Source organism: Pyrgilauda ruficollis, unplaced genomic scaffold (assembly GCF_017590135.1).
Source record: "Pyrgilauda ruficollis isolate IOZ18807 unplaced genomic scaffold, ASM1759013v1 scaffold21, whole genome shotgun sequence".
Classification (NCBI taxonomy): Eukaryota; Metazoa; Chordata; class Aves; order Passeriformes; family Passeridae; genus Pyrgilauda; species Pyrgilauda ruficollis.
The window spans coordinates 2507923-2523055 of NW_024520318.1; the positions used below are offsets into that span (position 1 = coordinate 2507923).

Below are 15133 nucleotides of genomic sequence, written 5' to 3' on the forward strand. Positions count from 1 at the left end.
AGGGATCAGTACTCTGCAGCTTTTCCTTTCAAATGCAGCGTGTTATGGCCTGGTATTCCAAGGGCTGAGCTGCTTCTGGCTCCGGGGCCAAACCCAGAGTAAGGATCAGCAACACAAAATCAAAACCAACACCAACTCCAACACATCTTATCCATAAAAAGGTGCTATAACCATAGAATACATAACTAGCAAATCATTTTTAGGCTGCTTTTATTACAAAATTACAATTTGAATTAATAGTTGCACAACTACAAGATTGTTTTTATGCCAGTGCTGAATGAAACGCTCTGACCTCGTTCAACCCCACCGAAGTCAAGTGCAAAATTCACCCTGATATGAATGAGAAATTCTTTGAGCTTATCATGAATTAAGGTATAGGTATATCTCGTTCTGATGATGAATTGAAATTATTTAAAATCAATTAGAACAGAAAAGACACATCCCAAACTAGATGTTCACTGAGCTCAGATTCTTGATTTACAGCCCAACATCCTGACCCTAAATGGAAATCCATATATCACTGAGGCAACATAATCAGACTTCAGATAACTTACTTTAGAGCAGGAATTTTTTTCCCCTGTTCAAGCCAGTTGCTGGGAAATTAACAGCAACCAGAGTAATTAGCAGTGCAGATATTTCACCATCAAAACTCTGAGAGCATAGCAGAGGTTTCCAATGCACACTCAACAACCCCTTTCCTTTGCCTATAAAACCAGCCCTGAGTCATTTTGGCCACCCCTTTATTTCACAAATATGGAACAGCTCTGGAGCAGCTCATGATTTACTGGAAGTCCTCTGGAAGAGTAAAAACCTTCCAGGCTTGTGCTCAGCCACTAAGCACCACTCCTTTCTAAACAGAAAAGAAAATTTAAGTTGTTTGTGCCAATATGACATTAATGGAAGCAGCTTCTTTTTGGGGGGGTGTTACAGAAAAGGACACGCCATGAAAATGTGATTTCCCTTAGTTGCATGACTATTTATATAGAGAAATAGAAATTCATATAAATGTATACATTTCTATAGATACACATTTTGTACACTGTAGGCATATACATACATACATACATATATACACAGGGTGTTATATACACATCCAGATTTGTATATACATATATATAAATATATATACACACGCAAATGCACACACAGCTTGCTTTGGAGCCAGCTAGAGTTATAAATTCTCCCTCCCCCACAGAGCCAAGATGATCTGAGCTGCCTCTGCTCAACACCCCACGGTTGTCTCTCCAGCCCGAATTAAATATAATCCTCATTATTCTGCCTCTCTGGTGCCTGAGAATCTTGGCAACCTCTCTGGGTGACTCGAGATGCAGCAATTCCTCCTGCCTTGCCTCTCCTAACCTATTCTAGGAGAGGCAATATGCTGCTAAGATTAAGTGTCCAAAATGCTAATATGTCTGAGAAGTGCCTCCACTGACCTACATCGGGAATGTAGGTCGGAAAGGAGCTATTTTTAACCAAAATGCCCACATTTTAATTACAGTCCAAAGCAAGCCACATTCCTGACTCTCCCAGAAGTTTGCAAAGATTGAATTTTACACTTCAATAGTGTAATTCTAGGTACATACTTAGATTTACACACAGTATATACAGCACATACTCAGCGTTTCTGTGACACACGAGCACTCACTCCTGCTTGGAGCTGACAGCGACTAATTTTAGGAACATCTCCTCCTTCTCCCTGATGCGTACCTGTTAGAGATCCTTCTTATCAGGGCTTTGTGCTCTGAAGGCTTGGACAGACTCTGGTTGGCTCTGGTTGGCAAAGGCCTGTGACACCACCACGGCCAACCTGGCGAGGCTGCCAGCAAGCTGAGGGCACTCCAGGCGGGGCAGAGGGAAGTCTCGAGGTGCAATACACCACTCTACAGAAAAACCCAACAGAGAGAACTGTGTTTTCAGTTGGTCTCCACTCCAGGCACGAACAGAGGGGTCAGGGTGTGTCCTCAGCCCAAGGAGGATCTGTGCATGCAGACAGGTAAAAGCAATTCTGGGAATGCCAGCGACCTGCAGGCTGGTGAGAGCTTGGGCTAAAGGCAGGAAAAATAGGGGCTGGGAGCTATTTGTTACCTGCTCTAAAACAAGGCTTTGCAACAAGAATTTCATGTAGTTATTGGCTGTCTCGAAGCCAGTGAGAGACACTTGACTTTCAGGTGCCATTCTCACTGTCAGCCTTGGCAAAATTCCCACTTGTCACAGCTTAACCATCGCCTTTCCATCCATCAGCCTCCATGGCTGCAGTGTCACAGCCCCCCACTGCTAACAGGAGGAATATATATATATATATATATATATATATATATATATATATATATTTACATCAATTAGATACATCCACAATTCTTCATTGGTTTAAAACTGAAGGGGATAATTAAGCATGGACTGAACAATTACTCTCTGCCTTAATCAGTGCCTTGACTCCTCTCAGGATCCCTCAGGGCTGTGACTTGCCCTTTTTTTGAAGAAAACACTGACATCAACTGGATCTAAAAAAGACTTTTTACTTGCCATATTTCTTTGCTTGCCAATACTATCCACTTTCCAAAGCAGCCAGGTTTTTGGGTCACTGCAAGAAAACATAACAGAAGTGATGCCACAGGAAATGTCTCTCTGATTAAGAAGAATGCATTTAGCTACAGATTTATTCCAGCAGTGCTTTGGGGACAACTGATCAGTCCTGCCCTTGCATGGCAATTTAACAGCACCAGAGAAACCTGGATGTGTTCCCTAAAAAAGACAGACAAACTTAACTGATCAGCATCCATTACCTAATTTTTGTAAAGCTCGTTTTTCCCCTAAGCAACACAACATGAATTTTCTCAGTGCTCCCAGTGCACATGGGGCCAGTGGCTCCAGCAGTGCAGGACCCCAAGGACAGGATTTCTCAGGTGGAGCAGCTTGGCTGGTCCCATCCAATCCTGAAACCTCACTAACGGGGATTTCTAGCATCTTCCTTTGAGTCAGACTGTGCTGGGCACTCTCAGGACACAGCAGAATGAAGACATTTCGGCTCTGAGTGGCAATTCCTGCGCTCTTTGGAGCAGATCTCCTTCACTCTCCAAAGAAAAGAAGCACAAGAATGAAAGTTCTATTATAAGAATTTTCATACTGCAATGTTTCCCTCTCTCTGGTCATACCAGTGATAAAAACAAACTGAACAATCACAGAACAAAAAAAAAACCCCACAAACCCAAACCATTAATAAACTTTGATTTGCAAAGCCTCCAAAGTTCAAAGATGGACTTTAGTTCAAGGGTTATTCAGATAATGGACATTTTATATATATATTTAAACACATAAAATAATTTAGAGACCAAGTACAAAACCAAAGGTTTATGTATCTTTCTATAAAACTCAGTTTAGGACAGTTACTGTTGGGACTGACTTAGTTTTAAACAAGTACAGCCTGAAAAAATGATCAACATACACATTCCTATAATTCTTTAAGGTGTAATCCACCTACTGTCTCTGAAAAAGCAAGAAAAAAATGCATAAAAGCCCCATAAGCAGTATATTAATGCCACTGTAATATTTGGGGAATGTCATTGACTGCAGATAAGGTCCCTGCAGGACAAAAAGTCACAAACATTTCTTCAGCTTTTTTCTGGTTGTTTGGTTGGTTTTTAGAGTTACTGTTACAGGAGTCCCTCCTCAGGAATGGTGCCAAGAGCCACCACCACTGGCAGGGATGGTAGTGCCACCAGAAGCAGCAGCACAAATGAAGTCTTTCCCATTCCAAAAGTGGTTTATCACAATTCAGGAATTCCTGCTTGGAATCATTCAAGCCCTACTGCAAAATCCGATCACTGCAGAGAACCTCCCTCCCTGGCACCGTGCTCCAAGGACAAGCCAAATTGCTGTGCCACATGCCATGGGCAGCATATTCCTCCACAGGCAGTGGCATTTGTTGGAATTCCCAAGTACAGAGAGAGTCACTCCTTGGCTAACCTGAAATATCTCTTCGGGATTCATAGAACATATAGGATATTCTTGAGAGATTTAGAAAATTCTAGTGGAAAAAGTAAAGTAAATGGACATTAAAGATTCAGGACATAGGACTTGGTTGTGAATATTTTATATTTGCTCTGCCCTCTGTTTGTATCTCTTCTTTTTAAGGCACCCAGCAGCTGAGTCTTGCATGTCTACACCTCTAAATAATGCCTAAAAACCCTACACTCCAGATCAACACCTTAATATTCAAAAATATCAGGATTGATGCAGCACCCACCCTACAGAGACCACCCAGCATGAATGTGGGCATTCCTACAGCTCTGCTCTTTGAGCCCTTTCCTCTCATTTTCCCACAAAAATTATCCATCTGACACCATCCTGAAAAACACAATACTGAACAATTTAGCAGAGAAAATGCCACCACAGGGAAGTGTTCCCAAATGCTTCCACAGGGATCAAAAGTAACCTACAAGTGTCACCCCAGCAGCCTCCTGGGGAACTCTGTGCTTTGCTCTCTGAGCAAAGTCAATGGTTTCATAGAAATCTGCCAAACTGCCCCAACAACCTGAATAAAAATGTGATAAGGACAGAATTTTACAACTGGGAAACTGCAAGGATCAAGGAAAAGGCATTTTAAAGAAGTTGTAGGAAACACAGTTGTCAGAGCCTGTCAATCACAGAAGCACAGATGCCCTGGGTTGGAAGGGACCTCCATATTCTTGCCCTCAAAGAGAAAAAATAATACTAATAAAGTATTTCCAAATAATTTGCAATTGTTACATTAGTAATCTTCTTGGCTAGTTGGTCACCAACGACATTAGAGCTAAACAAATTTGTCTTTAAAATCAAAAGTCTTAGAGATTGTTCAGTTAATTTGTGAGTGAGGTCAGTCAAAGAATCACTGAATTGATGGCAAACCCATTTTCTCTGTACCATTACTCATTTTATTCCGAAACAGTCCCATGGAGTACTTGTCTCAAAATACTTGAATCCACTTAATAGATGCTGTAATTTTCTGAGATCAGATTTTGCTCTTCATTCAAGTCTGTTGACTAAAACTGAGCATAATGTGGTGTCTCAACATTGGCTTCCAAGGGAGCAGAATTGAGCCTCCGCTCCATTCCCACTCAAGGGTTTGTTCCAAGCACATTCCAATTCCTTCTACTGCCCAACCAAACCCGAAATATTTCAAGAACTGGGAAAAAAAAAAGTGTATCTCCACTCACAACAGAATTAAAAAATAGGATTTTTTTTTTGTACAAAGAGCTGTTGTGAGCTACATCCTGGGTCGATGTGCATTTCCCCCATGGAGAAAAACCGTGTTGTACTGTGTACAACACAAATACATAATTGTGTGCACACAAATACATACATACATAAATTCACTGAGGACCTCAGCTACAGATTGAAAACCAAGCCTTGGAAAAACTCAGAAAATAGGAATATGCAGCACAGAGCAGCCTGATTTCCCAGTGTCCACAAATCCACGTTGTAAAAGCGAGTGCCTTTGGAAGAAGGGCAATCCTGGAACAAGTTCACCCTGGGGTGGCTGGAGCGCTGCCCAGAGTCGCACCCGTGGTAAAGCAATGTCCTGAGCAATGAACTCCCACACTTAGGGCCAAATTCTACATGCTACTCTTCACGTGAACATTTCTGTTAAACCTCAACCCGAACCATCACATCTTCTTCATGTGAAGTGGACACTTGAAGCAAGTGGAAACAGCACAGAGATCATCAAGTGCTGCTGGCACACCCGAGTGCTCACATTTTGGAGAGACCTTTCCCTCCTTTCAAAGTTCTCAGAGAACAAGTTGGACAAACCCACACATTTCTAGCTTAAAACCAAATCAGCTGTGCTGCCACATTCAAAGGTGGTTTTGTCTGGAAAGGTCTCTGGCAAAATCTGGAGCTGCCACTGCTTAACTCATGTTCACTGAAGCTCCTAAGAAATGAGATTCTCACTCTTCAATAACACTCTAACCAGAGCAGTAGGCAACAGACTTTCCAAAATTCACATTATTACTCATACCGTAACATTTGACATCTTTCTATGGCTGTTGATACACTCAAGAGATCCATGAAGCCATTTCCAAACAAATTTTTTAACCTAGGGTACAATGTGATGGTGACATCAATGACAACATCCAGAAAATACAAAAAGCACCAATAATTGAGCACCAGGATCATCCTTTCCATTTCCCTGTGTGCAGCTGTTGGCTGGGACTGGGGCTTACCTGGCCTTGCTGTTCTTTTCCACCTGTAGGAAGAATTTCAATGGTCAGTGAGGGAATAAACCAAACACTTGCTGAAGGTTTTACTACCACAGGCTGAGCTGCTCAGGCTGACACCAGGTGAAATCAGCTAAACCATGAAATCAGCTAAAAAAATATTTATTTCACATAGCATCCCATCAAGCAGCTCCAATGCAACTGCAGATCATTTGACTTTATTTGATTCCTTCCCAGTAGCATTAATGCTACCAATGCTACTGCTGATAAAGACAGAATTATCATTAATGCTCCCTATTAATTAGGAGGAACCTGGCTTGGAACATGCAAAGTGTCACCCACTGCAGGTCAGAGATGATGGATCCACTTTTTTTTTCCTGCAGTGAGAAAGGAATGCTGCTACCCACTCAGCCTCAGCTCAACACAATGAAAAAGCAAAATAAAAGTCATCAAAACACCCTTTAGACATCACACTTAGACATTGTCAACACTTCCAGAGCAAATCATCCCCAAATCATCTCAGTACGCAACAGAAAGGAAGTTTCCTACGCAAGGAAAGAAAAATAACTCAACGTAAGCCAAAAATTATCTCTTTTAATACAAAATTCCATTCTCATAGAACAAATTTATTTCCACTGAATAAATAGATCTGCTCACCGTCCACAGGTGAGATTACTGCCTGTAGTAAGGATGAAATTCTCTTGCCTTTCTGCAGTTTAATTAAAATATAAACATTATTTGCAACCGGCTTTACTCTATTTGGATACAAGTATGAATGCTTGGGGCTTTGAGGACATTGCCAAATGTATACAGCACCACTCTCACTGGGGGTTGTACTTTAACCTGATTTATACAGCTCCACGCATCACTTGCATGTAGGCTTATCAATGTAATTATTACAATTATGATAAGAAGGATCTGGCCTTTGCACTTGCATGTTTAATACTCTTAGCACGTGCATGCTCTTCCACTATCTATTAAAAACTCAGCAAAACAAACAAATGAGCAAACCCCAACGGGTCAGAGCTGAAGGCAGCAGTGAGGAAACACAATCTCAACTCAACAGAGAAAATTGCAATGGGTAATATTTTTACTCATAGCATGGAGGGTGATGCCAGATTTACAGAGGTTCTTAGCTGTCCCTCCATCTCCAGACACACACAGCTGCTGCCAAGGCTGGGGAAACGACTCTCCAAGAGAAAAAGCTCACCATGAGCATCCTGCCCGGAGCTGTAAATAGCGACATTGTGGGGAGAACAAGTATTTATGGGTTTATCTCTGTTAAAACACATTGTGCGGGGTGAAACCGAGCTGTTCCCCAAGGAAGAGCAGGTGGTGGGGAGGGTGACCTTGGCAAAGTGACCCTTTGCCAGGAGGTGACAGACCCCGGTCCCCTCAGGACAGCGGCAGGAGCGCTCCCAGCAGCACCCTTGGGGGAATAACCTCGATTCACCCGGATAAACCACCCTGACCGCCGTTCAGACAAATGGTGCTGATGGACACATTGGGGATTTCTGGACTGACCCCACTCTCTGAAGGCCCTCAGGGCAGCGCCCGGCTGTGGGGGCTGCCCTTGGCGGCCTCGCCCGTCCCTGGCTAAGGCGCCCGCGGGTTCATTCGGCAGGGCGGACGGAGACGGGGAGCGGCGTCGGGAACGGCTCCAGGCCGGGATGTAATCCAGGATCGAGTCCAGGACCGGGTCCGGGATCAACCCCGGGATCAACCCCGGGATCGAGCCCGGGCGCTCCGGCCCCGCCACCGCCCCTCAGCGCTGGGGCTGGGGCGCCACCTGGCGGCCGCGAGGGGCTGCGCTCCGCGCCCGGCCCGGGACCCGCGGGGACACAACAGCGGGGACAGCGCCGGACAGAGGGACAGCGGGACAGAGGGACACCGCCAGGGACAAGACACCAACGTGAACAAGATACCAACCGGGACCCGCCCGGGCAGGGAAATCCCATGGTCTTTGGTCTCCCTCCGGTTGCCGCGGGAGTGGGAGAAGGGGCAGCGCGGCCTCTGGGATGCTTTGCTTTCCCAGATCGCATCCCCCCATTCCAAACTGGAAATGCGGTTTAATCCGGAGGGGTGGGAGCTCTTTGAGTGCTCACCCCGTTGCCAGCACAGGCAACATCCCTGCGGTGCCTCCCGGTGCCTCCAGCAGGCCGGGAAGCAGCGCTCCGGCGGGATGCGCTCCCAATTTTCCCGATATTTTTAACTGTCAGGACAGTGCGGCAGGGATACAGATCGCAAATCGGATTTGTGACAGTCTCGGGTGGTATCTTGGCAAGAGACGCTGTACAGGGTTTTTTTTTCTTTTTCTATGTTAACATCACAGTGCATCGAACTGTTATTCATAAAATAGCGTTCAAGATTATGGGGGGAAGGAAATCTCTGTGAAGGAAGCTGAAGTTTCAGGTTCAAGCTTTGTATTCCTATATATATATATATATTTGGGGGTGTATATATATATATATATATATATCTGCATTTTTTTTTCAAAACGTTTTATTAGGAAAGCTATACCAGACGCATCACTGTACAATGATTTAACATTACCTTTACAATTTATATTCACTTGAAATTACAGAATAAATATATGCACATTGTTGTACCTTTGTGTGTGTGTGCGTGTGTGCGTGTATGGGTGCATGAGAGAAAACATTAAAAGTGCTTCCTACAAAGCTGTTAGTGAGAGGTGCCCATTAGCTTTTGTTTTTTTTTTTTTCTTTTTTTTTTTTTTTTTTTTTTTTTTAATCTGTATATTTGCATGTCGCTTTTATTAGGAAAGTGCGGATGTCCTCCAAAAAAAAACCATGGCGTCATGATGAAGTGTCACTGAGCATCCCCTAGGTGTGTGCGCCACGTGGTGACATCCTTTGGGCTGCTCGGCTCCGGGTGGCTTCCCCCAGCCCCCGGGACTGCCCCCGGGATTCCCCCCGCGGCCCCCGAGCCCCCCTGGAGGGGCTGGGCTGGCGGGGGGTGCGCGGAGGGTGAGGGTGAGGAGTGTGCGTGCGAGGGAGGGAGAGAGACAAGAGTGAGACATTCGAGCAAGACCCTCCCCTCCCTTCCCTCTTGCAGTTTCCAGGCATGCAGCAAACTGCGCTCGTTTGCTTCTTTGCATTATTATTTTTTTTTCCTCTTTTAAATAAATGTACAGAATCTGTGCCATGATGGGCAAGAAGAAAGCAGGCCAGAAAATGCCATCTTCCCTCCCCCTCCCCTCCAAGGGAAAAATATCAAGGAAGTTTGCTGCCAACGGAAAAAGAAAAAAAATTCAAAAAAAAAGGAGAAAAAAAAAAAAAAAAGAGCCAACGAACAAAACAAACAACAAGAATAAAGAAAACAAAAGAAAAGGGAAAAGAAAAAAGAGAGAAAGAGACACACATAGAATTTACTTGATCAGGATCAATACAAAGATCCCCGATAATAATAATAATAATAATAATATAATAATATACCTTTAGACATGGCACAGTCAAAGTCTCAGTTTCAGTATAAAAAATAATGATTGATTAACATCTGCTGGCAAAAGTCTGCGAAGGCACTTCGTCGATTACTGATCTGAGAAGGGCCCTGCCCCGCAGCGCGCACATCTGGCGGGGCAGAGCGCACAGCTGTATCCTCTGCTCGCGGGCGGCGGGGCCGGGCGGGCGGCGGGGCGGCGGTCAGAACCGGTACGTGGTCTTCTCCAGGACTTCGAGGTAATCCGGCTTGGTTTGGAGTTTGGCCCTTAACTCGAGGTATTCGCTTGTGGGGGTTTGGTGGTCCGGGAAGCCCTTGCCGGCCGCGAAGAGCAGGGTCTCCTTCAGCCTGGCGTCCTGCTGCAGGTCCGGGTATTGCATGCCGGGGGGGTGGACGTGCAGTTCCTTCAGCTTGGGCACGGTGCCGTACAGGCAGTCCACGAAGCCCACGGCGCAGGGCGGCGGGCGGTCGCGGTCCCGCGGGGCTCCCCCCGCCGCCGCCGCCGCCGCCCCGAGCGCGCCCGCCGCCAGCCCTCCGCCCGCGGGGTGCTGGGGGTGCACGGCCACGATGGTGTTGAGCTGCGAGCTGGACACGGCCAGGCTCCACTCCTGCTCCTTCTCCAGCAAGGTGCGGTAGCTGCTGCCCGGCTCCGGCGCGGCGGCGGGGGCGGCGGGGTGGGCGAAGCCGCGCTCGCCGCCGCCCCGCAGCAGCTCGGCCGCCTCGCCGCCGCCGCCGCCCGCCGCCTCTTCCTCCTCCCGCGGCTTGTAGATGGGGTTGTTGCACATCTGGGTCACCGGGTGCGGGATGTAGTCGTAGACGTGGCCCGCCGGGGGCGCCTTCTCCGGGGACCGCTCCCCGGGACCCCCCCCGCCGCCGCCGCCGCCCCCGCCGCCGCCGCCGCCGCCCTCAGGGAAGGCTGCTGCTCCTGCCATCCCCACTTCTGCCCCACCCATCACCTCTCCCACCATCGCACCAGCCCAGCCGTCTGTGCCGCTCACACAGCTCTCCATGCCTATGGAGCTGCCCATCTTCTCACCGCTCATGATGCAAACCATGCCCCTGCAGACATTGCCAGCACAGCTGCCGCCTCAGCTGGGCCCTGTAGACCCCCTGCCCGCCGACTTGGCCCAGTTGTACCAGCATCAGCTCAACCCCAGCCTTCTCCAGCAGCAGCAGAACAAGAGGCCACGCACACGGATCACCGATGACCAGCTCAGAGTCCTTCGGCAGTATTTTGACATTAACAATTCCCCAAGTGAGGAACAGATCAAAGAGATGGCAGACAAATCTGGATTGCCCCAGAAAGTGATCAAGCACTGGTTCAGAAACACCCTGTTCAAGGAGCGCCAACGCAACAAGGACTCCCCGTACAACTTCAGCAACCCTCCCATTACCAGTCTGGAAGAGCTGAAGATAGACTCACGGCCTCCTTCTCCAGAGCCTCAAAAGCAGGAGTACTGGGGAAGCAAGCGGTCCTCTCGAACACGTTTTACTGACTACCAGCTCAGAGTCCTGCAAGATTTCTTTGATGCCAATGCTTACCCAAAGGATGATGAATTTGAGCAGCTTTCTAACTTGCTGAACCTCCCAACACGTGTTATAGTGGTGTGGTTTCAGAATGCGCGCAGGTCGCGGCGGGCCAGCGGCTCGGGGCTGGCGCACAGCACCTCGCCCACCACGCTGACGGAGCTGAGCGCCTCCAGCCACTGCTTCAGCGGCACCAGCTCGCAGGTGCAGTCCCAGGGGTTGAGCTTCAGGTCGATCTGCACGATGGCGTGCAGGTGCTCCAGCACCCCGGCCACCGGCAGCGCCAAGAAGTGGTTGTTGCGCAGGTTGAGGCGCGCCAGGGAGGTGCCGGCGAAGGCGTCGGTGGGCAGCGTGCGGAGCAGGTTGTCGTTGAGGAAGAGGAGCTTCAGGTTGGGCATGAGGCTGAAGGCCGCCGGCTGGATTTCCCTGATCAGGTTGTACTCGAAGTACAGGTAATGCAAACTCTGCAGGCCCCGGAACATGCCCGGGGTGAGCCGCTCGATGTCGTTCCCGTTCAGGTACAGGCTCTTGAGGTTCGGCAGGTTGATGAACGCCCCGTCCTGCACGTAGGAGATCCGGTTGTTCCCCAGGTGTAAGAGATCCAAGGAGGAAAAATTCCAGAAATCGGAGCGGTAGATTTTCTGGATCAAATTCCCGCTCAGGTACAGCTTCTTGGCATTCAAGGGCCTGGGCAGGAGCTCGGAGATGTTGTGGAATCCCCGCTCCTTGCAGTTGACCGTCAGGCCCAGGTCGTTGATGTGCAAACTGCAAGAGCAGCCGGTGGGGCAGATGATGGGGATGGGGGGCCGGGTCTGGTAGGCAGCCACGGGAGGTTGGTTGGGCCCGGGGTACAGGCCACGGGGGGTCGGGGGAGGCCGGGGCGCCCGGGGCTGCTTGGTGGGCTTGGGCTGCTTGTTGGACGTTTTGTACTCAACGGAGGAAGCGGTGAAATGGAAGGAGGACAGCATGGAGGAAGGCTTCGTAGGCCACGCGTTCTCCTTGCTGGAGGACAGCTGAGGGATGCCCAGGCTGGCTTCCACCTCGGAGTCAGACAGCATGGGGCAGAGCTTGCTTCTCTTGATTTCCCGCAGGTCCTTCCCGTGGAAGTGGAAGGGGGTCTCACAGGTGATGTCCCCCACCAGAGCGGTGTAGGGGATGCGCTCCAGCCAGCTCTTGAGCTGCACAATCTCGCACGTACAGTTCCACGGGTTCTCCTCCAGCTGGATCTCCATCAGGCTCCTGCCAATGTGGTCCAACATCCCGCGGTACGAAAGGACTTTGAGGCGGTTCCCCCGCAAGTCCAAGTGGGTTAAGGACACAGACTTAAATAAATTGGTGGGAAGCATGGGGATAAGATTGTCATTTAGGATAAGGACCCTCAATTTACTTAGGTTTCGAAATGCCCCGCTTTCAATCCGTTTAATGACATTGTAATCTGCCTGCAGATATTCCAGACTTTCCAAACCCAGGAAAGTGTCGTTCCTGAAAATGTCCAATTTGTTTTCGTGCAAATACAACCTCTTCAGAACTCGGAGCCCGTTAAAAGCCCCCGTCTGAATGTCCTGCAGTGCATTGTTCCCAAGGTTAATAGACACAGCATTGTTCAAGTGAAGAAAACTGTTGGTGTACAATTTCCTCATGGAATTCCTCTGCAGATAAAGTTTAAAAGGTCTCGACCACGACTCTGTTATCTGACTAATATTTATAAATCCCTTGTTGTCACAATGTATATGGAAAAGGCTCTCCTTCACTTCACAGTAACATGGATCAAAGCAGGGCTCATCCAGTTCCTCCGAGTCCTCTATCAAGGGAATAGGTGTAGTCCATGCTAGAGCAATTGTGCTTAGAAGAATTATCCACAACATCCTTCCTTTATGAAGCGTCTCTGCCGTGGAAGGTTTCATCATTTGTTGATGTTTACAAAACTGCAACGGGAAGAGAAACACAGATTTCAGTATTTCTGCCCTGCCCCTCTCCTTTTCCTAAGCCCCTACCTGCTGGACTCATGTCGGGCTCCTGGAAAGTTCAGCAATTGTTGGGCAGACGTTCCCAACCAACTCCAGGGGTGTCGGCTGGGCGAGCCTTGCCCTGATTTATACTTGAGAGATGTTAGAGGGCTCCATCACGCGATAGCAGCCTGCCTCGCTCCCCTCCCCGTGGTAAATGCCACCTATAAAGAGGACAGCACATGCAGCCCCACACGGCACCACGAGCACACCGAACGTGTTGCGTCTCTCCACGTTTCCCAGGCTTCGGAACTGCCCGGATCTCATCCCCGGGTGCAGTTTTAGCCCAGGAGCCATCACAGCCCGCCTCGATTCCGGGGGGGAAACACACCAAGTGTGGGCACATTTCTCCAGTGTCGCACCACATCCTTCATCCATGCAAACTCCCAAAGTTATTGAACCTCCGCCCTCCGATCTCCCTCCCTCCCAGCTCGATGTGTTCCACACGCGAGTTCCAGGGAATGTGCGAGCTGTGCTGATGTCCCTGGCAGAACGGCTCCCCTCAGAAACCCCCACAGCATCTTCACCGGAGTAAATGGTTAACGACCCTGATTGGGAAGGAAATCTTCCCCTCGCAAATGCGCCGGTGAATTAATGCAACTGGTATATTATCAGATAAATACACACCACATATTAGTCATTTTAGCTGATTAAAGCATTTAGAGATGATTAATCTTTCTAAAGCACATGCCCATGCGATCAGCGGATCTAAAGGGAAGTGACAGCTGAAGAGGCACCTAGGATTGAAACGCTCAGCCTGCCTTGGATTAGGGCATTTTGTGCCCCCAGGACCAAGCAGGAGACCCGGTTAAAAAGCTGAAAGTGGAAGAAAAAAAATACCTTGACACTTACCAGCCGATAAATTCTCTATCCTACTATACACGATTCCGAATGAAGACACCATTCTTCTCCAATCAGATGAAAATAATACTGCCCTAATGAGATGCAGCTCCTTCAACATATGGTTTCACCCTTCCTTTCACCAGATATTTTAAATGTATGGGCACAGGGAAACGCTAAGGATGGGAATAATAGCAGTGGTGATGCAGCCTTCCTTGAATCCCTGAAATGCCCATTAGAATGATTCGGAGCGATCATTGCTTTTAGTCTCAATCTCCCAATAAAAAGGTCCTTTTTGCCTTCCTCGTGTAAGAGCTAGAAAAAATTGCCCCCCATCCGTAAACTTAAGAGCAGAAAGATGCATTTAGGGGAGAGAAATGCCAGAGGAACAGAAATCCTTAGGATCAACTTGCAAATGAAACCCTCCCCTGTGGGAAAGAGGAGATGGTTGAAAGCACGAAAAGAGAAATACCCTCTGCAATTAAAACCAGCATCTAACTGGGGAGAAGGGAGAGAGACGAGAGCTATGTTGCAGTATCAATCTCTCTGTCTCCTTTGCAAAATATTAGCCACTTAAGTTCTTTCTCTTCTGCAAGGGCTGTAATAAAAATAAAAAAATAAATAAAGAGGATTATTATATCTTCTTTTGGGAAGAGGGGGGTGTCTTTGACCCTAGGCGGAAACAAAAGGATCCAGAAAGGTTGTACTTACCGGTTTGCAGGAGAGATTTTAGCACATCGTTACCAAAAAAAAAAAAAAAAGGCAAAAGAAAGGAAGGGGGAAAAAAGAAAGCTCGAGTTTAAAGATTGCTGGTTTGTCTCTGCCTCTCCCTCTCTGTGGCTCTCTCTCCCTCTCTCTCTACTCCTGCTGAAGCTGAGGCAAAAGGAAAAAAAAAAAAAAGAAGCAAGCCTGAAACGTGCTGGGAATGCAATGAGCCCCTCAATGATCCTTTTTAGGATGCAGAGCTGCTGTTTGGCACACTCAATGGAGGAGGGAGGAGAGGGGCTGCTGCAGGCTCCAGCGCCGCCGCCGCCTTCTCCGGGCAGCAGCGGCAGCGCGGAGCGGGCGGCGGGGCGCGGCGGCGAGCGCGGGTGCGCTGCGTGC

General features: G+C 48.1%; 1 protein-coding gene across 1 annotated transcript; it reads right to left on the minus strand.

The window, feature by feature from the left end:
• Positions 1 to 2526: 2526 nt before the first annotated feature.
• Positions 2527 to 14576, minus strand: SLITRK3 (SLIT and NTRK like family member 3). The gene is made up of 4 exons (XM_041467995.1): positions 11279 to 14576; positions 10693 to 10988; positions 9653 to 10523; positions 2527 to 2584 (listed from the first exon to the last, which is right to left on the minus strand). The coding sequence occupies exons 1-3, from the start codon at positions 13088 to 13090 to the stop codon at positions 9860 to 9862; spliced, it is 2772 nt and encodes a 923-aa protein (XP_041323929.1). The 5' UTR covers positions 13091 to 14576; the 3' UTR covers positions 2527 to 2584; positions 9653 to 9859.
• Positions 14577 to 15133: the final 557 nt, after the last annotated feature.

What these genes read in the sequence shown, in the direction of transcription:
- SLITRK3 (XM_041467995.1), bottom strand. Translation starts at nt 13,090, where the DNA reads ATGATGAAACCTTCCACGGCAGAGACGCTTCATAAAGGAAGGATGTTG. An exon ending in TGGCCCGCCGCGACCTGCGC is followed by an intron (nt 10,989 to 11,278) that starts GCATTCTGAAAC and finishes CTCCTTGAACAG; the next exon opens with GGTGTTTCTGAACCAGTGCT. An exon ending in CATGGTTTGCATCATGAGCG is followed by an intron (nt 10,524 to 10,692) that starts GTGAGAAGATGG and finishes CGGCGGCGGCGG; the next exon opens with GGGGGGTCCCGGGGAGCGGT.